This window comes from Hemiscyllium ocellatum, chromosome 2 (assembly GCF_020745735.1).
Source record: "Hemiscyllium ocellatum isolate sHemOce1 chromosome 2, sHemOce1.pat.X.cur, whole genome shotgun sequence".
In the NCBI taxonomy this organism is placed as follows: Eukaryota; Metazoa; Chordata; class Chondrichthyes; order Orectolobiformes; family Hemiscylliidae; genus Hemiscyllium; species Hemiscyllium ocellatum.
In genome coordinates, this window is record NC_083402.1 from 10,256,605 (window position 1) to 10,283,183 (window position 26,579).

At 43.3% G+C, this 26,579-nt stretch overlaps 2 protein-coding genes across 3 annotated transcripts in view; one reads left to right on the plus strand and one right to left on the minus strand.

Moving 5' to 3' along the window:
- Positions 1–21,257, minus strand: part of haus3 (HAUS augmin-like complex, subunit 3) — a 35,877-nt gene extending 14,620 nt beyond the window's left edge. The window contains exons 1-3 of the mRNA XM_060842721.1: positions 21,119–21,257; positions 17,120–18,118; positions 1,921–2,360 (exon numbers count right to left, since the gene is read on the minus strand). Of these exons, the coding sequence (XP_060698704.1) occupies positions 1,921–2,360; positions 17,120–18,034 (1,355 nt within the window). The 5' untranslated portion in view covers positions 18,035–18,118; positions 21,119–21,257. The remainder of the gene's footprint in view (positions 1–1,920; positions 2,361–17,119; positions 18,119–21,118) is intronic.
- A 544-nt stretch (positions 21,258–21,801) lies between these two features.
- prelid1a (PRELI domain containing 1a) overlaps positions 21,802–26,579 on the plus strand; it is a 28,273-nt gene continuing 23,495 nt past the window's right edge. Inside the window, exon 1 of one of the 2 annotated variants that reach the window (XM_060842735.1) lies at positions 21,802–21,995. The gene's annotated coding sequence lies outside the window, so the exon portion shown is untranslated. The remainder of the gene's footprint in view (positions 21,996–26,579) is intronic. The other variant, XM_060842745.1, reaches the window with a different exon arrangement.

Genomic DNA, 26,579 nt, shown 5'->3' on the forward strand with positions numbered 1-26,579 from the left:
CCACTTTGAGTTCCTTCAGAGAGAGATAATTCCTCAAGTGGCCACTAGAACTAGGGAGAGTTCAAGAACAAGAACTGTTTTAAAAATAAAAACATAGATGTAGAGGTATTTTTCTCAGGGTTACATCCATTGAATTCTCTACTTCCAAAAAACACGTGGAAGCTGGATCACTGAAGTTATTCTCACTGGACTGAGACTTTTGGTGGACAAGCAAGTTTGGGAGGTGGGCAGATTGTGAACAGATCTAGGCACCACAATTTATGAATTAAAAATTTGTCTTGGGAGGGAGAGAGTACAACCTAAGTTAACCCTGATACCCTGAGGTATCAGAAGTTAGTTATGAGGAGAAATTATACAAATAAAGCTTAGAAGGTTAAGGAGCGTCCTCAAGATAAGGTAGATAAATTATTTCCAATCGTTGGAAATTTTAAAATTAAGGATCAACCAAGATTTGAGGACAGGCCATTTGGGAGCAATACTAGGACACACTTCTACACACTAAAGGGTGGTAGATGTTGGAACACTTCCACAAAAACAGTTGTTTATTTTGGATTAGTTTAGCAAAGAAATATTATTAAGGAAACAAAGACCTTGGAGCGCAGGTTCATAGTTCCTTGAAAATGGAGAGAGATGCAGGTAGATAGGATAGTGAAGGAGATGTTTGGTATGCTTTTCCTTATTGGTCAGAGCAGAGTATAGGAGTTGGGAGGTCACGCTGAGGCTGTACAGGACATTGGTTAGGCCTCTTTTGGAATACTGCTTGCAATTCTGGTCTCCTTCCTATCAGAAGGACATTGTGAAACCTGAAAGGGTTCAGAAAAGATTTACAAGGATGTTGCCAGGGTTGGAAAATTTGAGCTATAGGGAGCAGTTGAATAGGCTAGGGCTGTTTTCCCTGGAGTGTCGGAGGCCGCGGGGTGACCTTATCGAGTTTTATAAAATCACAAGGGGCATGAATGGGGTAAATGGACAAGGTCTTTTTCCTGGGGTAGGGAGTCCAGAACTAAAGAGCATAGGTTTAGGGTGAGAGGGGAAACATGAGAGACTTATGGGGCAAGATTTTCACAGAGGGTGGTGCATGAATGGAATGAGCTCCAGAGGCAGTGGTGGAACCTGGGACAATTACAGCATTTAAAAAAGCATCTGGATAGGTATATGAATTAGTGGAGTTTAGAGGGATATGGACCAAGTGATGGCAAATGGGACTAAATTAGGTTAGGATATCTGGTTGGCACAGATGCCTTGGGCCGAAGGGTTTGTTTCCGTGTTGTACATCTCTACGACTCTATGACAGACACATTACTCACTATTTCATTGAACAATGGAACACGCGAGGGGCTGAATGGCCTACTCCTTTCCCTATGATCAGAAAATGGAGTTGAGACAATCAGATCAAATATATTCAGTGGGGAGCAGGTTTGGACATTCAAATTGCCTACTCTACTTTGAAGACCAGCAGGGCTATATCTAATATACAGCCCTGGCTGTCATGGGGCATTATGTCAAGTATACTGCAGGACTGAGGTTGCAGAAGTTACATGGCCTTGTCTTTAAAGGACAGTAGTGAAGTTAAACCTTTACTTGAAATTAAATCAGTAAATCTCAAGATCAGTTATTCCAGCCTGCTGACTTCCACATTAAATTTACTAAATTCAAATTTCATAACTTGCTACGGTAGGAATTTAGCAAAGCATGCGGGGTAGCGATCTGGACATTTACTTTTGCTTCTGTTTTAAATTCTGTCTTGTGTATACTAAGATGGCACTAGATAATGGCAATTTTGTACAGTTTTCACTGTGTTCATGTACTGGAGTACACATGACAAATCCAAATCTAAAATGGCAGCTGGGTTAGCCACTAAGCAGAACACTGAATACATTAATAGCCTGTCAATTGTACATTTTTCAAACTTATTTTTACCTGATAGTAGAGGCATCACTCGAATCAATTATGCTTCGTTGTTTACTGCTTGGTTGGAGCGATTTATCAGACAGCATGTCCAAACGTTTCAAGAAATCTCCCTTGCATTGTACAAGCTCGGAAGTCAGGTTTTCAAGTTGTCGATGAACATCTCTGTGTTTACACAATTCTATTTCATATGCTAGATGAAGTAATTCAAATCGAGTTTTCTGTTTGAGTAACTGTTTTGCAACCTGGTCCTGCTTGGAGGTGTAGTAGTCTTGACGAGCCATCTGCAGATCAAAATTTCCCTTCACCACAGGCATGTTCAACAGTTGTGCATTCTCCACAATCAAGTCAGGAAGTTGCTTATTAACTAGATGTTCTGTTTGGACATTTACAGGAATCAGTTCTCTGGTTAAACTGCTCTTCTTTGCTTTTGCATCATTCAAGGCAATTAACTATTGAGGGAAAAAAAATAGGTTATGTAGCAGGTGTTTGGTGCTATGGGAGTTGAATATTAGAGATGTGTTAATAAAGCTTTCAGTTTGAAATGATAAGCATAAAAATGTCAAATTTCATACAATTTTACTACACAAGGAAGTAATCCATTTATGAACATACAAACATTCAAAGTAAAAACAGAAACACGCAATTCTAATCTTAGAGTCTGCTCTACCATTCGATAAGATAATTGGTGAGCGGTTTGTGTTTCAAATTACTCATTTCTATCGATTCCCTACCCAACTACAATCTATTCACTGGTCTTAAAAATATTCAAGAACTTCACTCCTCACTCAATTCAGAAACCAATACAGCCCGTCAACCTCAAAATACCCTGGCTGTTGCCTTTAGACGACAAGACAGGAGCAAAATTAGGCCAATCAAACCATTGAGCCAGCTCCACGATTAGATCATGCCTGATGTTTCTCAATCCCATTCTCTTGCCTTTTCCCTGTAAAGCTTGATCTCCTCATTAACTTATTTCCATCTGAAATACACCCACTCAATGACTTGGCCTCCACAGCTCTCTGCAGCAAGGAGCTCCACAGATATCATCCTTGGCTGAAGAAATTCCCTCTCATCTCAGTTCTAAAAAAGGCTATCCCCACACTCTGACAGTGTCCCTGGATGGTAGTCTCTCCAATTAGTAGAAACATTTTCTCCAAATCCACTCAGTCCTCTGTATTCTGTAAGGTTCAATCAAATCCCCCCCCGCTTTCTAAACTCCATAGGATACAGACCTAGAGTCCTCAATTGCTCATGACAAGCCCTTCAGCCCCACTACCATTTTTGTAAACCTTCTCTGGACCCCCTCAAACTGCTCAATATTCCAAATGCAGTCTGACCAGAGCATTACACACCCTCAGCAATATATCTGTTTGGTTTCTAGGCCTCTTGAAATGAATGCTAACGTTGTACGTGTGTTCCTAACTGCCAACTCAATCTGCACGTTAATGCAAGTGTCATAGGGTCATAGAGATGACCAACACTGAAACAGACCTTTCGGTTCAAACCATCTATGCTGACCAGATATTCTAAATTAATCTAGATCCATTTGTCAGCACTTGGCCCTTCCTATTCATAAATCCATCCAGATGCCTTTTGAATGTTGTAACTGTACCAGCCTCCTATACTTCCTCTGGCAGCTCAATCCATATATACACCACCCTCTGCTTGAAAAGGTTGCCCCTTAGATTCCTTTTATATCTTTCCCCTCCCACCCTAAACCCATGTCCTTTAGTTCTGAACTCTCCCACCCCAGGGAAAATATCTTGTCTATTTATGTTATCCATGCCCCCTCTGATTTTATAAACCTCTACAAGATCACCCCTTGGCCTCCGACACTCCAAGGAAAACAGCCCCAGCCTCTTCAGGCTCTCACTCCAGCTCAAACTCTCTGGTCCTGAACTAAGACTCCCAAATCCCTTTGTGCTTCAGATTGCCAAAGCCTATATTTTGAAAATACTCTATGTCTATATTCTTCCTACCAAAGTGCATAATCTCACATTTTTCCAAATTGCATCCCATCTGTCACTTCTTTGCTCACTCTCCTAGCCTGTCCAAGTCCTTCTGCTGTCTCCCTGTTTCCTCAACACTGCCCCTCCAACTTTGTCATCTACAAATAGCAACCATGCCTCTGGTTCCATTGTCCAGATCATTAACCTATAACATGAACAGCTGTGCTCCCAACAGACCTCTGCAGAACTCCACTAGTCACTGGCTGCCATCCTGAAAAAGACCCCTTTATCCCAGTCTCTGCCTTCTGCCAGTCAGCCATCCTTTATCCAACTCAGTACCTTACCCTAACGCCATGGGTTATCTTACTTCGCAACCCCTGTCCAACAACTTGCCAAAAGGCTTCTAGAAATCCAAATAGATCACCTCATTTTCCATCAGCCCAATGTTCACTCTTGCCTTAGTCTTACTTTTCAGATATCTAAAAACACTCTTGCAATCTTTTATATTACTAGCTAGTTTACTTGTATTTCATCTTCTACCTCCACCACTTTTCTTTTTAAGTTTCCCTTCACTGGTTTTTAAAGGCTTCCCACCAATCTTCAATCTCATTGTTTACCTAGCTCTTTCACTTCTCTCTGGGCTCTACCATTTTTTTTTATTAGATTAGACTTACAGTGTGGAAACAGGCCCTTCGGCCCAACAAGTCCACACCGACCCGCCGAAGCGCAACCCACCCATAACCCTACATTTACCCCTTACCTAACACTACGGGCAATTTAGCTTGGCCAATTCACCTGACCCGCACATCTTTGGACTGTGGGAGGAAACCGGAGCACCCGGAGGAAACCCACGCAGACACGGGGAGAACGTGCAAACTCCACACAGTCAGTCGCCTGAGTCGGGAATTGAACCCGGGTCTACAGGCACTGTGAGGCAGCAGTGCTAACCACTGTGCCACCGTGCCGCCCACATTTATCCACTCACCTCTGTTCCCCTGCCTCCAGAATAAATCTTTTTTTCCTATCTGCTAACAGCGCTGAAGAGGAATCATTGGACTTAAATTGTTAACTCTGCTTTCTTCCCACAGATGCTGCCAGACGTGGTGAGCTCCTCCACAAATTCCTAACTTTGCTCCAAGGCTTGAACCAGTTTTCTTTTGTGTCTCGAGTTGCGGTATTTGCATATGAAACACTGTTGCTTCTAGCTAACATAATTAGTTCAACTGATTCTCTTAAAATTTGGTAAATTAGCCTTTAAGATACTCAAAAGGTAGAGAGAGGGTGGTGGTGGTGGAGGGTTGATTTTCAGATTGGAGGCCTGTGACTAGTGGAATGCCACAAGGATCGATGCTGGGTCCACTACTTTTTGTCATTTACATAAATGATTTGGATGGGAGCATAAGAGGTATAGTTAGTAATTTTGCAGATGACACCAAAATTGGAGGTGTAGTGGACAGCAAAGAAGGTTACCTCAGATTACAACAAGATCTTGGTCAGATGGGCCATTGGGCTGAGAAGTGGCAAAGAAAGGAGAGATGCTGCACTTTGGGAAAGCAAATTTTAGCAGGACTTAAACACTTAATGGTAAGGTCCTATGGAGTGTTGCTGAACAAAGACCTTGGAGTGCAGGTTCATAGCTCCTTGAATGTGGAGTCGCAGGTAGATAGGATCACGAAGGCAGCATTCAGTATGCTTTCCTTTATTGGTCAGAGTATTGAGTACAGGAGTTGGGAGGTCATGTTGCGGCTGTTCAGAACATTGGTTAGGCCACTGTTGGAATATTGCGTGCAATTCTGGTCTCTTTCCTATCCAAAAGAATGTGAAACTTGAAAGGGTTCAGAAAAGATTTAAGGATTTTGCCAGGGTTGGAGGATTTGAGCTATAGGGAGAGGCTGAACAGGCTGGGGCTGTTTCCCCTAGAGCATCAGGGGCTGAGGGGTGACCTTATAGAGGTTTACAAAATCATGTGGGGCATGGATAGGATAAATAGATAAAATCTTTTTCCCTGGGGTGCACGAGTTCAGAACTAGAGGGCACAGGTTTAAGGCGAGAGGGGAAAAAAAGAGAAAAGAGACCTAAGAGGCAACTTTATAACTCGAGGGTGGTACGTGTATGGAATGAGCTGACAGAAGTAGTGGTGGAGGGTGATACAATTGCAACATTTATTTGGCATCTGGATGGGTATATGAATAGGAAGGGTTTGGAGGGATATGGGCCGGGTGGTGGCAGGTGGGACTAGATTGGGTTGGGATATCTGGTCGGCATGGATGGGTTGGATCGAAGGGTTGGTTTTGTGCTGTACATCTCTATGACCCTGTAATTGTAGCCTAATCACCAAATTATATTTAAAATGTTTAATTTTAGATTTTGCACATGAGGGTAATCGACTATAGCTGAAGTTCCTAGCCTTTGCACCAGGAATAACATTAACCTACTAAACATAGCAATTGAGTGTAACCAGAACACCTTTTTGGATTTTGTAGAAAATAGTTGGGACTGTTCCTAGAAAGTACCATTCATGTAATCACTCCATATCTCTCCATACGTCACCAACCTTCATGTCATCAACACACTTACTAACCCACCCTTATATATTAAAAACCTCAGAGCATTTTGTCACATCCTCAAAAGAATTCAATAAGGTTCAAGAGGCATGACCCACCCCTCAAAGGCATGATGACCATCTCTAATCAAACTACACATTTCCAAATAACCATAAACCCGGTCTCATGTAGTCATTTGCAGGGTGGAGCATCCAGATAAGACAACATACATATTGATTGATATTCTGATTGTAATAGTCACGCAAAGTTAAAAATCTCACAACACCAGGTTTTAGTCCAACAGGTTTAATTGGAAGCACACTAGCTTTCGGATCAACGCTCCTTCATCAGGTGATAGTTACACTATCACCTGATGAGCTTCAGTGAGTCTCTCTCTCTCACTGCACCCCCCAGAGACAGCAATCTTCTTCCTGACCTCTCCGCCCCCACCCCACTCCAACCTATCACCCTCACCTTGACCTCCTTCCACCTATCACATCTCTATCACCCCTCCCCCCTAACTTTTATCTTAGCCTGCCTGGCACATTCTCCTCATTCCTGAAGAAGGGCTCTGGCCCGAAACGTCGAATTTCCTGTTCCTTGGATGCTGCCTAACCTGCTGCGCTTTAACCAGCAACACATTTTCAGCTCAGTTGTGAGATTTTTAACTTTGTACACCCCAGTCCAACACCGGCATCTCCAAATCAATTAGAATGTCAATAGTAAAGATGAAGGCATCTGCTGTTACACAATTAACGTCCTTAACCTTGTAAAGTGGCTTCACATAATGAACATTTTTCATCTTGTTAACTGACTTTACTTACTGAATGTTTCTTCATCTTGTTAAAGGGCTTTACATAATGAATGCTCTTTCACCTCATGATCCCACTAGCCTTGCCTCCAGCACCTCATTGTTCACCGCAAGCCCTTATCTGATCAGAGTCATGCTAGCTAAACTTTTTTGTTTCATAAAACTGAACTCTCTCCCTATCTGCTCATACCCTAAAAACATTCTCAAAAGGCACAGAAATCTGTTCCCCAGATTCCCGTAGTAACCTTGGGTATATCCCATCTGGTCCAGGGGATTTATCTATTCTTATGCTTTCCAAAGAAGGAAGATGTACTGGAAACTTAACATCAACCTGTTCAAGCATATCAGCCAGTTTCATGCTGTCCTCACAAGTGACAAGTTCCCTCTTACTAGTGGATACTGAAGCAAAGTAGTCATTAAATAACTCAGCTACCTTCTGGGACAAGTTCTTTCCACTGTCCCGGATTAGCCATACCTTCACTCTCGCCACCCTCTTGTGCCTCCAGAAGTACAGAACGTCTCAGGGTTTTCCTTAATCCTACCCCCCGAAGCTTTTTCATGCCCCTAAGTCCATTCTGGAGTTCCTTCCTGGCTAGGTCTATTTGACCTTTGTTTCCACAACCTTGAGCAATCTTCCTTCTTCCTCTTGAAGAAATGTTCAACATCTCATCATACAAGGTTCCTTCACCCGACCATCCCTTCCTTGCTTCACTCACAGCAAGTGCTCCCTAAACAAGCTCCACATTTCTGTCATGCATTTCTGAGAATCTGTTCCCAATTTATGCTCCACAGTTCCTGCCTAATAGCATTGTAATTCCCCCTCCCCCAATTTCCCATACCATCTGCTCCTATCCCTCTCCATGAGGATAGTAAAGGTCAGGGAGTTGTAATCACTATAATTATAGATTTTCCTCTGCAGATTTTCTCCAGGTCGGATAAGATTCTGCTGCGCAAACCTCTTTAGACAGGCACCTTTCAGAGAGCTCTTCAGCTAGCAAGCTATATTTGTGGATGCCCTTGGCAGTTTTTTTAAACTGTTCAAAATGTCCATCTTTATACCAAGAGATCAGATAATTTCATTATCAAAATATTAATATTAAAACAAAATTCAAATTTGATTGAATTTTGGTATCTTAGGGCATAATTTAAATTGATTGGCAGAATTTAAATTTGTTTTATTTCATGACAACTAATGTGGAGCTATGTTTCAAAAAAAGTGTTACATTTTTACTTTGTTCAAGACTCTTTGCTTGGTCAGTCCTTCCTACCTTTTCAATTCTCAAAAGGTATAGTACACACCTACATAACACTATCACCTAAATGCTCACCCACAGATCGGACACATGGCCTAGTTCGTTGCCAAGCACCAAATCCAAAATGGCCTATATACATATTAAGTCAAGAATCCTTCCTTGACACCTGACAAAAACAGCTCCATCCAAAATATTTAAATTATGGAGGTCCCAATCAATATTAGGAGGTTGAAGTCACCCAATGTCAACAATCCTGTTACTTCTGCACCTTTCCAAAATCTGGCTTCCAATCTGCTCCTCTCTGTTGCTATGGGGGGGGGGGGGGGGTCTATAGACAACTCCCAATAAAGTGACTGCTCCTTTCCGGTTTCTGACTTCCATCCATACTGACTCACTGAACAAGCCCTCCTCAATTACCTCCTTTTTTTTCAGCTGTGATACTATCCATGATTAGCAATGCTACTCCCCCACCTTTTTTTTTAACCCACCTTCTTAATCCTTTTGAAACAACTAAACCCTGGAACATCCAAGAACCATTCCTGCCAGTGATATTCAAGTCTCCGTAATGGCCACAACATCATACCTCCAAGTAATGATCCACGCTCTAAGCTCGTCACCCTTTCTCCTGACACTTGCGTTTTATTGGACACTTCGACCCAGCACACTGGCTGCACATTTGCCCTATCAATTGTCTATTGCTCCCCAGACTTTCTGCATGCAATATCTGCCTGTTCACCGGCTACCCCATCTTCTGATCCATAGCTCCAGTTCCCAGCCCCGCCACGCTAATTTAAACCTTACCAAAGAGCTCTAGCAAACTTCCCGCTCAGGCTATTGGTACCCCTCCAGTTTACTCATATAGGTCCCACTTTCACCAGAAGGTATCCCAATGATCTATATATCTGAAGTCCTCACTCCTACACTAACTCTGCAGCCATGCGTTTAGCTATACTCAATTCCTAGCGTGTGGCAGGAGTAGCAATCCGGAGATTACTACTCTGCTCGCCCTCCCCTTTAGCGTCCAACCTAACTCCCTATGTTCACTTTTCAGGTCCTCATCCCGTTTCATTGATACCAATGTGTACCACAACTTCTGGCTGCTTGTCCTCCCCCTTAAGAATCCTGAAAACTGGATCCAAGACATCCCTGACCCTGTCACCTGGGAGGCAACATACTATCTGGGAGTCTCATGTACAATCACAGAAATCTCCTGTCTGTTCCTCTAACCCCATTGAATGTCCTATTGTAATGCTAAGTGATTAAACTGTATTACATCTCCAGAGAGAGCGAGTAGTACAATGTTAAAGGCTTAAACCGTACCGTCTTTCTCCAAGAAGCTGAACATTCTGGAAGTGGGTGGAGGCGATATACTGTTTCACAGACAGCATGCAAGGATTTCAATAACTATCCATTGTAATCCACACTTCATTTGAGCAGCCGTTTACTGGTATTCTACTATTATCAAATTAAATTCTCATTCAGCACCTTCCACTCAAACACTTCCATAGCCACCCCCCAGCCAATCAAATTTATTTGCATTATAATCCCCCAATACTGAAATTTATCACACTAACATAGTCTGTGGAAGTAGCAAGCCAGAACTCATTGCAGGGCGGCCTCGAAGCTAGCACATATCACACCTACATTGTCTTGGGGAAGTCAGTCAGGAAATCTTTTGCATAATGTAAATGTCTTAATCCTGGGGAATCATTATCTCCAAGGATGACCTCATTCTACTATTGTAGGTGGGGTGACATGCGGTTATTGGGGGAAAGAGGAAAAGGATCTGTGAGCATGATCAACTGACCTGTACAAAAAGGGATGTGTTTCCTTTGCTTGGGGCCTCTTTTGACCCAACTTCACACACCTGCGAAATGTGCGAAAGGGGGTCATCTAGCTTGTACAGACTTTAATAAAATTTTAACTGTTTGTAGAAGTTGGTGTGCACGAATTGCATCTAACAAGTAAAACCTCAGGAAAAGAACCTAACACGATCACTCTCCTATTTTCCCCCTTCCCTTCTGGGCGACAGAGCCAGGCTCATGCTAGAGACCTGGCTGCTGGGGCTTTCCCCAGCAGGTTTCCCCCGATGGCATCCAAAGCATTTTACTTATTATAATCTTAGAAGTCCCTCAGCAGAGAGTCTCTCTAGGATTGAAGGGACATAGGTCAGAAGTGGAGATGTTCACCGATTATTGGTTCTAAACATTGCTCATTCAGATACTGAAGCTGGCCACATTCCAATGCAGCAATGGCTTGGATTGAAATACGGCAAATAACACTCGAGCCACACAAATGCCAGGCAATGATCAGCTACAATTCAATATAAACAGCTTACTCAATACCTCTACTTTGTCAATTTTAAACCTAATGACTGGATTATTCTCTTTCATCATTACCTCATACCTTGCTTGTGACTGAGGACACCCCTTAACCACCTCAGTCATATTGTGTAAATCCCTTATTTGCTCCCTACTCAGAACCAGTCCTCCTTTTAAACTGGTTGTGTGTCTATAGCAAAATCTGGAATACCCCTCCCTCTATTTTCCCCCAGAAAGCCCACTGATCATTACATATGTAGCTTGGCTCTCAGTTGTTATATTTTCTACCCAACTATCATAATCATAGACTACACGCTTATACAAAGTGTAAGTTAACACACCAACGTTATTTACATTCTCACCATTAAAGACACAAGATAAAGACATCACATCCAAATTCAAGTTGTTAGTCTCTATGTAAAAATGATGAATTCTGGTTTTTCTTCCTCCTCAAGCGAAAGAACTTTTGGTTACTCTCTCAAGTTTTACTTAACTTGAAAATCAGGTCACCTGTAAAGCTTTTCTTCAAACAAGCAACACTAGCCTATCTTTGCCCCAGTGAATCTCTGTGGAACACTATAATCAAACTCAACACTCAGGACTACATTAAAATAAAAATAGCAAGAAAGAAAGCAGAAATAGCAAGTAAGTTTTCCTGGTTCTTGACAAGCTCTGTATAGACCACAGCTCAAAGCAACTGTGTAGACGAGGAGGTAGTGAGGCCCAAAGACTGCCTTCATTGTCAACACATTTACTAAAGCTCACCATCTCTATTTGAACAAGAAATGTGACTTACTGGACAAGGTGGATGTAAAGTCACACAAGCTCATGAAACCACAGATCGAGCATAAAATTAGAATTTGTAAATGTCTTTGGTGAAAAAACTACACTTCCCTTATTGTCTTTTGCTCTATTCCATTGCTTACTTTTAAATCAGTGATGAGTGCACTAAATTCAGCTTACTATAAATCACATTAAAATTCAGACTGTAACCTACCTCTTAACAAGAACAACATGAAATGTCTGAACATTCTCTCTCTCACTGGAAAGGCAATTGAAAGCCTAAGTGACAACCAGTACTTGGCAGATTGTTAATTTTGTCTAAAGTAGGACTATAGGTGCAGGAAAATTGCAGCCATCCAAATAGAAGACAAACAAACATTTGAATTGTTCTGCTAAAAATGTTCCAAATACAATTTTTAAAAGTCATCTTAGTTGTAACACCATTTACTTTTCCTCAAAGCATTCTTTAATGTGTTTCTTTATAACATCCGAGTAGGATGCTTTGCAGGCAGCTATAAACATTGCCGAGACAATTTCCCTCCTCAAACCACTAACTGCTGGGTTTGCATAATTCAGAAGGTCTTATTTTTATCATTCTGTTATAACTACACCAATGTCTATGCAGAGTTTAAAAAAGTATTTATTGCTGTTGCTTCAATATTTCACTCCACGTTAAGAAGGCATAAAAGCAGAGAAGGACAAACAGAAATATACACAAAGCATCAAAAGTTAAGGAGATAACAGTCGCTGAATGCTATTCTCATGAAATGTTTACAACAGATTCATTTAAGCAGAGGTTGCTAACTCCTGACAAAAACTCTACAGCTCAACCAGAAACTAAAGTTTAGAACTGTATGTTCCTTTGTCTATAAAGGTTAGAATCAAAAGAAAAAAAAAGAAGTGTTTTCATCAACCACCAATACCACCAGAATGAGACAGGTTCCAAGAAAACAAGATATAGGATCTCAAAGCTAACTACAGCAAAAGCCCAACTGGTTCACTGAATTTTTTTTTGGATTAGTCTTTTTCTTTCCCTCTCTGGTTGGGGACATCAGCATCACTGGCATTTATCTCCCATCCGCAATTACCAATTTGGTGGGGAGCTGCCTTCTTGAACTGCTGCAGTCTATTTAGCATAGCTGAGTTCAGAGATTTGGCATTCTGGGATTGTGATCAAGCAAACACTGAAGGGATGGCATATATTTCCAAGTCAGGAGAAAAGGTGTCTTGGAGAGCAACTTGTGGTGTTTTCACCTGCCTGCTATCTTGTTCATCTGGATGGTACAGTCATGGGTAAGGATCCCTACTGTTTAGGGAACCTTAGGTGAATTTCTGCAATGGATTTTGTGGATAATATACATTGATGCTACAGTGGTGGGAATTTTTGTGGATTTGGTGCCCATCAAGTAGATTGCAAAGACCCAAATGGTTTACCGAAATTGTTTAGATTAGCCTCAAGCGGATTGCTTTGCTCTCTATCTGCCAAGCTGACTGCTGTGCATCCAGGTGAACAGTATTCCATCACACTTCTGATGACTGTTTTGTAGATGGTGGACAGACAGGCGAGTCACATCATAGCATTCCTAGTCTCTGATACGGATAGAAGAGTAGGTCAATGATATTTAACCAACATGTTAGGAGACAACTTATACACCAAACAATTGAGCTGAAAATTTGTTGCTGGTTAAAGCACAGCAGGTCAGGCAGCATCCAAGGAACAGGAAATTCGACGTTTCGGGCCAGAGCCCTTCATCAGGAATAAGGAGAGGGTGCCAGGCAGGCTAAAATAAAAAGGTAGGAGGAGGGACTTGGGGGAGGGGCAATGGAGATGTGATAGGTGGAAGGAGGTCAAGGTGAGGGTGATAGGCCGGAGTGGGGTGGGGGCGGAGAGGTCAGGAAGAGGATTGCAGGTTAGGAGGGCGGTGCTGAGTTCAAGGGAATCGACTGAGACAAGGTGGGGGGAGGGGAAATGAGGAAACGGGAGAAATCGGAGTTCATCCCTCGTGGTTGGAGGGTTCCCAGACGGAAGATGAGGCGCTCTTCCTCCAACCGTCGTGTTATGATGTTCTGGCGATGGAGGAGTCCAAGGACCTGCATGTCTTCGGTGGAGTGGGAGGGAGAGTTAAAGTGTTGAGCCAAGGGGTGGTTGGTCCAGGCATCCCAGAGGTGTTCCCTGAAGCGTTCTGCAAGTAGGCGGCCCTTCTCCCCAATATAGAGGAGGCCACATCGGGTGCAGCGGATGCAATAGATGATGTGTGTGGAGGTGCAGGTGAATTTGTGGCGGATATGGAAGGGTCCCTTGGGGTCTTGGAGAGAGGTAAGGGAGGAGGTGTGGGCTCAAGTTTTGCATTTCCTGCGGTTGCAGGGGAAGGTGCCGGGAGTGGAGGTTGGGTTGGTGGGGGGTGTGGACCTGACGAGGGAGTCACGAAGGGAGTGGTCTTTGCGGAACGCTGATAGGGGAGGGGAGGAAAATATATCCCTGGTGGTGGGGTCCGTTTGGAGGTGGCGGAAATGACAGCGGATGATACGCTGTATACGGAGGTTGGTGGGGTGGTAGGTGAGAATCAGTGGGGTTCTGTCTTGGTGGCAGTTGGAGGGGCGGGGCTCAAGAGCGGAGGAGCGGGAAGTGGAGGAGATACGGTGGAGGGCATCGTCGATCACGTCTGGGGGGAATCTGCGGTCCTTGGAGGAGGCCATCTGGGCTGTACATTTGAGGCAAACCAGTGAAGATAATCAACATAGTTCACAGAAGAGTTTCGGAAAACTCAAGGAACTAAATCTGATAAGAGCTTTTGTTCACATCCTTTCATATAGATTCAATCAATCAATCAATAAGCACATCAACCTGGACCCAATATACCGACCACTGCAGTGGACAGCTGGAACTGACAACCAGAAGCGGCAGATTCAAACCACTATAAATGCTGGAGGAAACATCACAGAAGCCCTTCACAGGAGGCTCCCAAGCACTGAGGATGTCACCCAGACAGGGGACGAAACGTCTGCAACACAAATTCCCAGCTCAGCGAACAGAACCACAACGAGTACCCGAGCTACAAATCTTCTCCGACTTTGTCCTTAACCTTGTTAACTAGCTTCACATAATGAACACTTTTCACCTGGTTTACTGAATGCTTCTTCATCTTGTTAAAAGGCTTTACATCATGAATGTTTTTTCACCTCATCAGCCCACTTCCCTTGCCTCCAGCACCTCATTGTTCACTGCAAGTCCTTATCTGATCCAAGTCATGCTAGCTGAATCTGTTTCATAAAACTCGAAATTGAACTCTTTCCCTACCTGCTCATACCCCATACACATTCTCACTGTGATGTAACAACACCCATAGCACTGATCAGAAGGTCTGATGTCTACAGAAACAGTAACATAGATGCAGAAGATGCTGGTCATGATTTTCCAAAGCTCCCTAGACAAGAAAACCACCGCAGAAGATAAGAAGTTGGCAAATCTAATACTGCTATTCCAGAAAACAAACAGTAGTGCAGGCCAGTTCTTAACTTTTTTTTTAAATTTCACTCTGAGAACAGACTGATGGGTAATAAGTACCAGTCCAGCAAATTATTTCCAAAAGTTTTTTTTAAAATTAAAAGAACCCTGCCGATATCCTTCAACCTTTTGTGTTTCCGTGAAGTAATCTCTCACACTCCAGTGAATATAGATAGACACAAGAAAGCAGGAGTATTTGCAATACCGGGACAATCAGGGTAATGGGTCAATTAGGACTAAAGACGAGGAGTGAATTTCTTCAGTCAAAGAAATGCAAATCTTTAGATTTCAGTATCTCGAAAGATTCTTCCCCCCCCACCCCACCAATATATTTAAGTGAGAGGCATTTTGCTGACTCAGACAAAGGGAGAAAGAAAAAAAAGGGTGCAGGCAGGAAAATGGAGATCAACATATCAAATAGCAAAGAAGTTTCAGTGAATATAATTATGAGCTGAGTAGCTCAATGAAAATCGATTATGGATATGACAGAACAAGGAGTTTAAAATACCAAAACTGAACAAGTAACAAGATTACACAAAATAAACAAAAAGTAGCATTTTGCTTGTAATGAAGCCCAGCAAGAATGCAATCACCAATTTGCAAGAAACAGGTCAGAGTTGAGTACAAAAAAAAATAAGTATGTGTAAAAATAAAATCTTATGTTTACCTCACATTTAAAGTGCTTTGCAAAAGAAGCTGGATCCCTTAAAACTCTGCCTGAATTGAATGTTTTAGGGAATCTCACTAACACCCCTACTATTGTCTATGCAATGATAGAGCAAAATAGAAACGTTAAGGCAGAGGAGGAGGCAATTCAGTCGATATTGGCCAGGAGTTTCACAACTAAACCTGCTTTTGTATTGTATTCAATTAAAAAAAATAGTATCCTCGATTTCATTAAAGGCCTTCTCAACATGTCTTGTGACTTTCATAAGTGGTATATACATCCACAGGTCTCTAATCCCTGATCCCCTTTAAAACTGTACCAATTGGATCTAATTATCTCATTCAAATCAACAAATCATGTCACATATACTGCTACACCAGCCTCTAAGTCATTCCTGATCACTTCTTTCCATTCTGATAAAACAATTATTTTGCAATCTTCATATGCATGTTGCCAGTTTCCTTACTCTCCATGGGCCTTAAATTGGACTTCTTCAAACATGTTTTGGTGAGGAAAAAGCCAGACAGCCAAACTAAAATTATTTTGCAATAGCACACACAATGTTACAAGAGTTTTGATAAGTATTCTATCAAACATTTCACAAGATGGCAAAAGGTGAGAAATCCCATCAGAAACGAATTTCCAGAACACTTCCACCCCCCCCCCCCCAACAATGTATTATTACGTGGGATGCAGGTTTCATAAACATCTCCAACAATTGTTGCTCATCCCCAATTGTCCTCAAACTGAATGGCTTGCTAGGCTATTTCAGCAGTAATCACAGTTATGCCTCAAGTCACATATATGCCAGACCAGGTAAGGATTGGGAGATTTCCTTCCCTAAAAAAGGACATTAACAATACAGATGAGTTTTTACAATTAGTGCTTTCATGGTCAGCATTTCTGAAATTCTTTCAATTTTCTTTACTAACAAAGCAAATTCCATCAGCTGCTGCGCTGGGATTTAAACCAGAGCATCCCAGAGGCTTAGCTTGGGCCTTTGAGTTGCATGACTGGAAAAATATCTCCCCCTTGTCCGGTGCAGGTCCAAATCCTAGCATTTTTCTTTTAAAGTTTAAAAAAGTGTGGGCAGTTGGAGAAAAATGAAATACAAAAAAAAACTGGCAACAATAAATTCTGAAGCCGCCAGATTGTGGTAAACCTCCAATTCATTCAATAACGTCCTCTTGGAAAGGAAATCCACCACCCTTACCTTGGTCTAGGTTTCATGGTTCCAGTATTAAATGCCTTATGAAGCATCCAGTTATATTTTGTTTAAGTGAAACAGAAGATGATTTGGGCAGACATGAGCCTTCAAACTAAGCAAAAGACTATAAAAAAAAATCAAGATTTTCATTATTCAAGAACTAGCTTACCTTTCTGTTTCGCATCAAGGAGATTAGTTGCTCCATATGCTGCAGTCTAGCCTTGGTGCTCTGTTCTTTTGCTTTTGCTAAAATTAACCGTTGCTGACCACTGTTGTATGCTGCTTGAATTCGAGCCATTTGTTGTTGATAGTCTGTGCGTACCTCACTGCACTCTCCCTGTAAGGATTGAGAGGTTATGTCCACCAGTTGAAACTTTTTTATGTCGGAGCTCTCAACTAGCTCAGTTATGCCTTTAAAAAGCTGTTTCTTTGTATATTCAGTAAGAGCTGCTGTGCATTGCTCTTCCTGCTGCAGATAGTTATCCAGTAAAAGCTGAGACAGAAATATGGTCTTATGCACAGGTCGCCTTTCTGATCCAGTAGTTGAATATATGGCAGTAAGCTGCTGAACTTCTTCAAATACCTTTGACAGAGTAACATTAAATTTAGCATTTTCAGCAACCAACTGTTCTTGTGTCTCTCTCAACAACTTGGCACATTCTTCCTCCTCATCTCTTAATCTCATTGGCATATGATGTATTCCCGAAGCCATTAACTGTTGCTTATTCCGTCGCTGGACCTTAAGTTTACGAATCAGTTGTAGCGCCTTGACTTCCTCTTCCAACTTCTCAACCGTCATTTCTGGCAGGTTGCTGTGTCTTGACTCTGCACCCTTAGGGCAGGTTGCCAAGACCTTATCCAAGTCTTTCTGGCTCAGATAATTTTTTGGTCCAAGGCTTTGTAACTCAGTCAACTCTTCTGCAGTCAATACATGCTGTTCATTTATACTATGACAGAACCATTCGATCAATTTCTTTTCATCTCCAATATCAAACCACCAATCAAAATTCTCTCCATTCAGTTGACTGGCTTTAGGATAAGCAATTCTCCTTAAAGTCTCTACAAATATTTTCCCACCACTCATAGTGGTTAGTGCATTACCATCTGTTCTGGGGTCTGAATGAATGGAGTTTTAAAATATCCAACTGCAAAGTGGTATGTTGTATGTCTGCATTAATCCCAAGCAGAAACATTGCATTAACAAAAATAACTAACATTTCTAAAATCAAAACAAAATCAGATTAAAAAAAGGGACAAAGGTTCAAACAAATTCATACCTTCAGCGACAATGTTTCCTTTAACAAGGAAAAACATTATTTTCGTCAATACTTGAAATAACAATTAAAAGAAATTATATTTTCTCAAAGACAAGACAATGCATTCCAGAGATTTAGATTAGAAGTATTGTCTTTTTTTCCAATGTTAGGATGAATGAATTTTTCACCGATTGCTGGAATGCTACTTGGAAGGGGAAGCAGTTCACCTGGGCAAGGCAGACACAAGTGGCATTTACCAAGAAGTTGTAAGATTTTAAGAAACTTGAGGGAATACAATAAATTTAAGTGACTTTTACAGCACATATATGTAAATACACATAACATGTTGAATGAAGTTGATGAACTGCAGTCTCAGATTGTAGCATAATGTTATGATATACCTGGTTAAAGAAAAAGACAGCACTCAGTACTAAACTTTGCAGAATATAGCATGCTGTCAAAAGATAGGAAAAAAGAGGAAGAAGGTCCTACAGTATAATTTATTATAAATGACATGATTATGCTGGGGAAAGAGAGAGAGAGAGAAAATATTAAAGGCAGAATCTATTTATAGTTAAAATCAAATGCTAGAAAAATCCATCAGGTCTGGCAGCAACTGTGGAGAGAGAGAGACAGAGCTAACACCATGAGTCCAAGACATCAGAAGAAAAACTATCATCCTCCTGGGCATTTTCTACTGACAAGACAGTTGCACATTTGCAAGGAAACTATTGAAAAGTGCAAAATAATATTAATAGAAGAGTGGGGGATATTATTTACCCTAATACAGACTTTGATAGTAATGTAAAACAAAGCTGTAGATGCTAGAAATCAGAAAATTATTGAACAAACTGAGTAGGTTTGACAGTGGCTTGAAGAGAAAGCAGAGTTACTGTTTCAACTCCAATGACCTTTCTCCAGAAGAGTCTTTGATCGTCTAAGAGTGGATGTTTAATGGTTTTGTACATGGTTGTACACAATTTTGTTCAGGAGAAAATTCCTCACCAATATTCTATTCCAACTAGAAAAGAGACATTTATGCCAAAGTCATTGGAAAAAGGAAGTAATCAAAATACTGAAGGAGCTACATAAATTGTTAAAATGATGCTAGCCTTTAAAGTTAATAAGTGACTGGAATCGGATGAGATGCATCACTGGGTAATGATGATGTGGAGGTGCCAGTGTTGAACTGGGGTGGATAAGTTAAGCCACAACACCAGGTTTAGTCCAACAGCCACCTGACAAAGAAGCAGCACTCTGAAAGCTTGTACTTTCAAATAAACACGTTGGACTATAACCTGATGTTGAGAATTTTTTGACTTGGTTCACTGGGTCATGAGGGTGGAAAAAAAATGTCAATAATCTTCCATGCTTGCTTAGGTGCTCACAAGACAACTGGAGAACTTAAATGCTATGCATAACCATTGTAGACAGTAGAAGAGCTTGAGTTAGTGAATAGAATCTTAAGATTTGTAATTAGCAACAATAATGACAAATGCAAGGTGTTATGATGAATTTTTATAGGAACTATAATTTGGCTTCCATTGGAGTAATGTACAATTCTGCCCCCCAAGCATGATGTGAAGACACTGGAGACACTGCAGAGAAGATCCAAGAGAATGATTTTCAGGATGACGAACTTCAGCAAGGTGAACAGATTAGAGACGGGTGAAATTGAGGACTGCAGATGCTGGAGATTAGAGTTGAGAATGTGGTGCTGGAAAAGCATAGCAGGTCAGGCAGCATCAAAGAAGCAGGAAAATCGACATTATGGGCAAAATCCTTTCATCAGGATGGGATCAGTCATTTGCTAGTAGTGTTGCTGCAAAAAAAATTGAAGCTTTACGTCCTTGTACTCACTGGTCATACTTCACAATTACCAAATCAAAGAGAAAAATTGCATGAGGATTAGATTAGATTTAGATTCCCTACAGTGTGGAAACAAGCCCTTCGGCCTAACCAGTCCACACCGACTCTCCAAAGAGTAACCCACCCAGACCCATTTCCCTCTAACTAGTGAACCCAACACTACGGGCAATTTAGCATGGCCGATTCACCTGACCTGCACATCTTTGGACTGGGGGAGGAAATCCACACAGACACAGGGAGAATGTGCAAACTCCACACAGTCAGTCGACAGAGGCTGTAATCAAACCTGGTGCTGTGATGCAGCAGTGGTAACCACTGAGCAAGTGGATTAACAAAAACCTGCAAAACGTATTTCTAAGCATTTTTTTTTAAATAATGCATTTATAGGGTGCAGGAATTGCTGTCAAGACCAGTATTTATTGCCCATCTCTAATTGCCCAGAGTTGATGCAGGAGTGTTCCAATGGATGAACCAGGAGACGTTGGTTCAAATCCTACCCACTCGAGAGGTAATAACATCTCAAATATATTTAGAGTAAGGCTCAGTTAAAAGGACATTAGTGAAGCAGAGAGTTTTTTTTAACCTCCGACTATGATTTAGTGATTAGACTCTTAATATTTTAGTTTTTTGGGGTAGCTCTTTTCTTTGAGGGAGTAATGAACGAGATGAAATTTGCTGATGGGACACTCCCGGGCGGAGTAAAACTGCTCCGGTTCTTGAAAACACCAAAAGAGAGAGAGGGAGGTAGGGTTAGCCGCCGAAGGGCGGAACGGCCCGGAGGGGCCGAGTGGCCTCAGGCACACGCACGTGACCCATCGCGGGGGGGGGGGGGGGGGAGAAAAAGGCGGGAAATCAGACCGGGCAGCATCTCGAGCACCGCAGATGGGAAGCAATCCGGGTGGTGTCTCACATCCACACACACACACTGACTGAGAGGGTCCGGCATGGGGGGTCCCTCCACAGCCCGAACCCGGGGCGGGTAGGCCTCAGGCATCACTGAGGTAAACGTGAGGGAAGAGGGGGAACCCCAGCCCGATTCTCACCTCCCGGCTCTCCGTACAATGTCGGTACACTATCCTGAAGCGCGATCCAGTTCAACCGAGCCTTGTTCGATAATTTTTTTTATCTCTGTAAACACACTCAAACTTTCCCGCCACTCCTCATCCGTCCGCCGGTTTCCGTTAGCGCGTCTGCGCATTTCATGCAGGTGGGGGGGAAACAACGAGTTCATCGGGGAGACAAGAGGGGACAACATTGCCGACGGCGCCCAGCAGCTGGGAGGACCGGGTTTCACAGGACCAAGCCGCTGGGAGGACCTGGTTTACAGCGCCCTGACGGTGGGAGGACTGGGTTGACAAGACCAAGCCGCTGGGAGGACCTGGTTCACGGACCAAGCCGCTGGGAGGACCTGGTTTACAGCGCCCTGACGGTGGGAGGACCGGGTTGACAGGACTAAGCCGCTGGGAGGACCTGGTTTACAGCGCCCTGACGGTGGGAGGACCGGGTGTACAGCGCCGCGCTAGTGCGGGGCTAGTGTTCAGTGGGCCCCGCAGCTGGGCGGGACCAGGTTTGCGGCGCCCCGCCGGTGAGAGGACCGCGTGTATAGCGTCCCCATCGGTGGGAGGACCGAATTTACGGCGGCCCCCGCCGCTGGGAGGACCGCTCACAGCGCCACCAGCGGGTGGGAGGTCGCCTTGGGAGGAGTGTGGGGGCGGGGACAGAGCTTCCTTGCGCTGGAAGGGGATGGCGAGCGAAGTGTGCCGCGGGCCGGTGGTGATGGGCGGCGAGGAGTAACGGCACATGGGGGGGCCGGGTGAGAGGAAACGCTGCTTCGAAGAGGGTCCAGAAGAGTTTGGAGGGGCAGGGGAGCGAGCTGGAGGTGGTAGCGGTGCTGGCGGGCCGAGCCTGGCCATGGTTAAGGTGAGTGAGTGTCAGGCTGGGGCCTGCTGGCAGCACCAGGAGGTCACACTGACTCTGCTCTCAATGAGAAAAGGCTCCTTCCCCACCTGGAAGACCGAAACTGCCACCTTCTCAACTCAGACTGAGCCATCACAGTGTTTAGGTGATCACTTAAACCGCCAGAGCATACCAGGCCCTTGTGGCGTGGTGGTAGTGTCCCTACCTCTGAGTCAGGAGGCCCAGGCTCAAAGGTGTGTGACAGCATCTGCTGAGATAGCAACTATTTCCCCCCGTTCCAGGAAAATTGCAAGGGATGTGGGTGAGGGCCTTTGTGGCGTGGTGGTAGTGTCCCTATCTCTGGGCCGGAATACCTGCACTCACGTCCTGCCTGCTTCCAGAGTTGTCTCATCACGTGAAACCCTGAACTGCGGATGCTGGAGATCTAAACATAAATTGCCGGAGAAATTCAGCAGGTCTGACAGCACCACGGCATGAAAACAGACTTAACATTTTGTGTCCTGTCACTGTTCAGTTCACGGCACGGTGGCTCAGTGCTGCCTTAGAGTGCCAGGGACCCAGGTTCAATTCCCACCTCGGATGACTGTCTGTGTGGAGTTTGCACATTCGCTGCGTGAATTTCCTCCGGGTGCTCCAGTTTCCTCCCACAATCCAAAGATGCGCAGGTCAGCTGAATTGGCATGCTAAATTGCCCCATAGTGTTAGGTGCATTAGTCAAGGGTAAATATAGGGGAATGGGTTGGGTGGATGTGGGCTTGTTGGGCCGAAGAACCTGTTTCCATACTGTAGGGAATCGAATCTAATTAATCATTTTTAAAAATGTTGACGGTGTTTTCTCCTCACAGGTGCTGCCAGACCTGTTGAGTTTCTCCAGCAATTTTTGTTTCTCTGTCATAACATGTCTGAACAGATTGAATGTAATATCTACAAGTGCTGGAAAGTAAAACTAGGGTAGATAGGTGCTTGATCAGCGGACTGAGGAGCCTTACTTTTTGCTGTAAAACTCTATGACTCTGATTGGCATTAGAGCAGGTGCAGAAAAAACTCATTAAGGGATTTTTTTTAGATTAGATTACTTACAGTGTGGAAACAGGCCCTTCAGCCCAACAAGTCCACACCGACCCGCCGAAGCGCCACCCACCCATACCCCTACATTTACCCCTTACCTAACACTACGGGCAATTTAACATGGCCAATTCACCTGACCCGCACATCTTTGGACAGTGGGAGGAAACCGGAGCACCCGGAGGAAACCCACGCAGACACGGGGAGAACGTGCAAACTCCACACAGTCAGTCGCCTGAGTCGGGAATTGAACCCGGGTCTCTGGCGCTGTGAGGCAGCTGTGCCACCGTTTCATTTGTGATGAGTTTCATTTTTCATGGGTTGAAGAGTTTTCCTTGGAAAAGAGGATGTTTGATTTGAAGTATCCAGAGTCACTGTGGGTCTGGCACTATAGGTATGTGGAAAACAAAACTGTTCCCACATATAGATGGATGGAGAACATAAGGGAGGAGAAAGTGAGGACTGCAGATGCTGGAGATCAGAGCTGAAAATGTGTTGCTGGAAAAGCGCAGCAGGTTAGGCAGCATCCAAGGAACAGGAGATTCGACGTTTCGGGCATAAGCCCTTCTTCCTGAAGAAGGGCTTATGCCCGAAACGTCGAAACACCTGTTCCTTGGATGCTGCCTGACCTGCTGCGCTTTTCGGAGAACATAAGGGCTCAATTTCAAAGAAATTGGCAAACACAAGGGCGAGATGATGAAAAGAGTTTTCATGCAGTGAAGAGTTAGGATCTGTAAGGCACTGCCTGATAGTGTGGTGGAAACATGTTCATTCAAGGCACTTCAGAGGGAGTTTGATTACTATCTGCAGAGGAAGAAAGTGCAAGATTACAAGGAGATAAACTGGGGAAGTGGCACTTGTTAAATTGCCCATTCGGACAGCCAGCACAGACAAACCGATCTTCACACCAACAGTGTTCTCCGTCATATGAAGGGCTTATGCTCGAAACGTCGAATTCTCTATTCCTGAGATGCTGCCTAACCTGCTGTGCTTTAACCAGCAACACATTTTCATATGGGGCACTATAACATTATGAATGGGGCAGACCTAACAACTAAAGACTGGGCATCCATGAGGTGCAGTGGGCTGTCAGCTGCAGCAGAATAATACTTAAAACACAAACTGCAGTCTCATAGCTCAGCATGACCTCTAACTCACCTTTACCATCAAACAAAGGGATGAACCCTGGCTCAGTGAAGAGTTCAGGAGGACATGCCAGGATCAGCACCCAGCATACCTGAAAGTGAAGTGTCAACATGGTGAAGCTTCAAAACAAAGACCACTTGTATGCCAACCAGTATCAGCAGCACGTGATAGACAGAGCTAAACTTTCCTGCAAAGAGCGGATCAGATCGAAGCCCTGCAGTTCTCCCACATTCAGTTGTGAATTAACCAACTCACTGGAGGAAGAGGATGCTGCTGCACAAATATTCCCATTGTCAGTGATGGAGGAACCCAGCACGTCAGTGCAAAAGACAAAGTTGAAGCATTCACAGCAATCTTTACTCAGAAGTGCTGAATGGGTGATTCTTCTCTGCCTCCTCCAGTGGTCCCCAGCATTACAGATACCAGTTTTCAGCCAATTTGATCCACATGATATCCAGAAATAGCTGAAGACAGTGAACACTGCTAAGTCTTATGTGTATTGACAGCACTCTGACGATGGAACTGCAGACATGCACTCCAGAAATTGTCACCTCCCTAGCCAAGCTATTCCAGTGCAGCTACAACATTGGCATCAACCTGATGTGGAAGTTTGGCTAGGTATGTCCTGTACACAAAAAACAGGATAAATCCAAACCAGCTGATTGCCACCGCATCATTCTATTCCCGATCATCAATAAAGTGACGGAAGGTGTTATCAAGTGCTATCAAGCAGCAGTAACCTTCGCATTGCCCATTTGGGTTCCACCACAGCCACTCAGCTCCTGACCTCATTACTCCCTTGGTTCAAACATGGACAAAACAGCAGCATTCCTGAAGTGAGGTCAGAAATTGAGAAGGATACTCCTTCACAGTAACCTTCGCTGGTTCGGGAGTTGAACTCCAATAGTTGGTGTCTCTCTACATTACAAACTGGGCAACTGAGCTGACCATAAAGCTGTATGTCAGCAATTCATAATTATTTATCTGTAGCTAGAATCTATGTAGTTGTAATAAATAGTAACCCTTGTGAAGCACAGTTACCTGGTCGATGCTTTCTATCGGTCTGAATCTGAAAGACAGCTAAATTGGGGAACTCTGCGTACTTTTTTAAATGTGTAACGTTTGAGATTACATGAGAAATAGCATGCCAACCCAGTGTCTGGTGACAGGGTAGGGTCATTGGGCTAGTAATCCATCAGTCAGATAAACATTTTGCATTTTAAACAATAACCCAAACCACAGGATACAAAAATTGGTGACAGTAATATCCTATACATGGTAGTTTGGTTGAAGACCTTCCTAGAAATTATTCAAAACCCCAAAATTGATGCAATTCCTGCAGCAAGTGACGTCAATCTGAAAGCTACATTGAGTCACTTCCTGAGTTTCAGGTTACATTTCTTGCACGATCTTACTCACTGTGGTTAAAGGCCCAAGGTAGCACATCCAGCTGGCTACTGAAAGCTGTTTGGTAATGAAGCAGTGGAGACAATTAACATTCAAACTATTTGATATATAATTTAGAACATTTGCTGGAAGAGGGATTGTATTATTCTGTCCGTATTTGATGCCCCCGTACTGGGAAGGAACTCTCCGAGATGGGACAATTTACAGATTTGAAAAAGTCAAGGTCTGCCGTAGTGAGCACAGAATCCAGGCTGACATGTCGCTGCAAGACTGAGAGAATGAGACATCAACGGTTCTGTTTGCCCTCTCATATGGGGACATAAAAGGTTCAATGACCAGCTTAGAGAAACAGCTTTCCTGGCTGATATTAATTGCATAATCAACAGCATTTTTTAAAAAAATAATGATTTGCACATTATGTCAATGCTATTTTTGGGAGCTGTGGTCAAATTGGCTCCTGCGAATTCTACATTACATAGTTGCTAAACTTCATAAATGAAGCATTGGATGTAAAGTGTTTTAGGACATCCTAAGGCTGTGAAACCAAACTGTTTGCAGCCTTGGTGTTATATTTGAACCTGAGATGCAACCAATTTTTCCCACCAACAGTAATGTCACCTATCTTTCCAATTGTACTATTGTCCATCTCCACCCTGTCTCAGCTCATGTATCTTCACAGCCTTCAGTCATGCCCTTGTTTCTTCTCCCATTTGATCTGTCAACATACGTCTGGTCAGCCACCCACCATTCTCTAAATTTGATGTTATCACCTCTGTGCTCATAGATCTGCATTGAGTCACGCAGAGCAGGATGATTCCCAGTATAATCCTAATCTACTAGTGTCACCAGTTTTATGCAGAGGCTGTGCTACAGATGCAAGAATTTCCAGAATTCCCTTGTCTGAATATGATTTAGCAGTGTGTAAAGACAAAGGTGAACTCGATGCTGTTTTAATATGTGAGGAGTAGA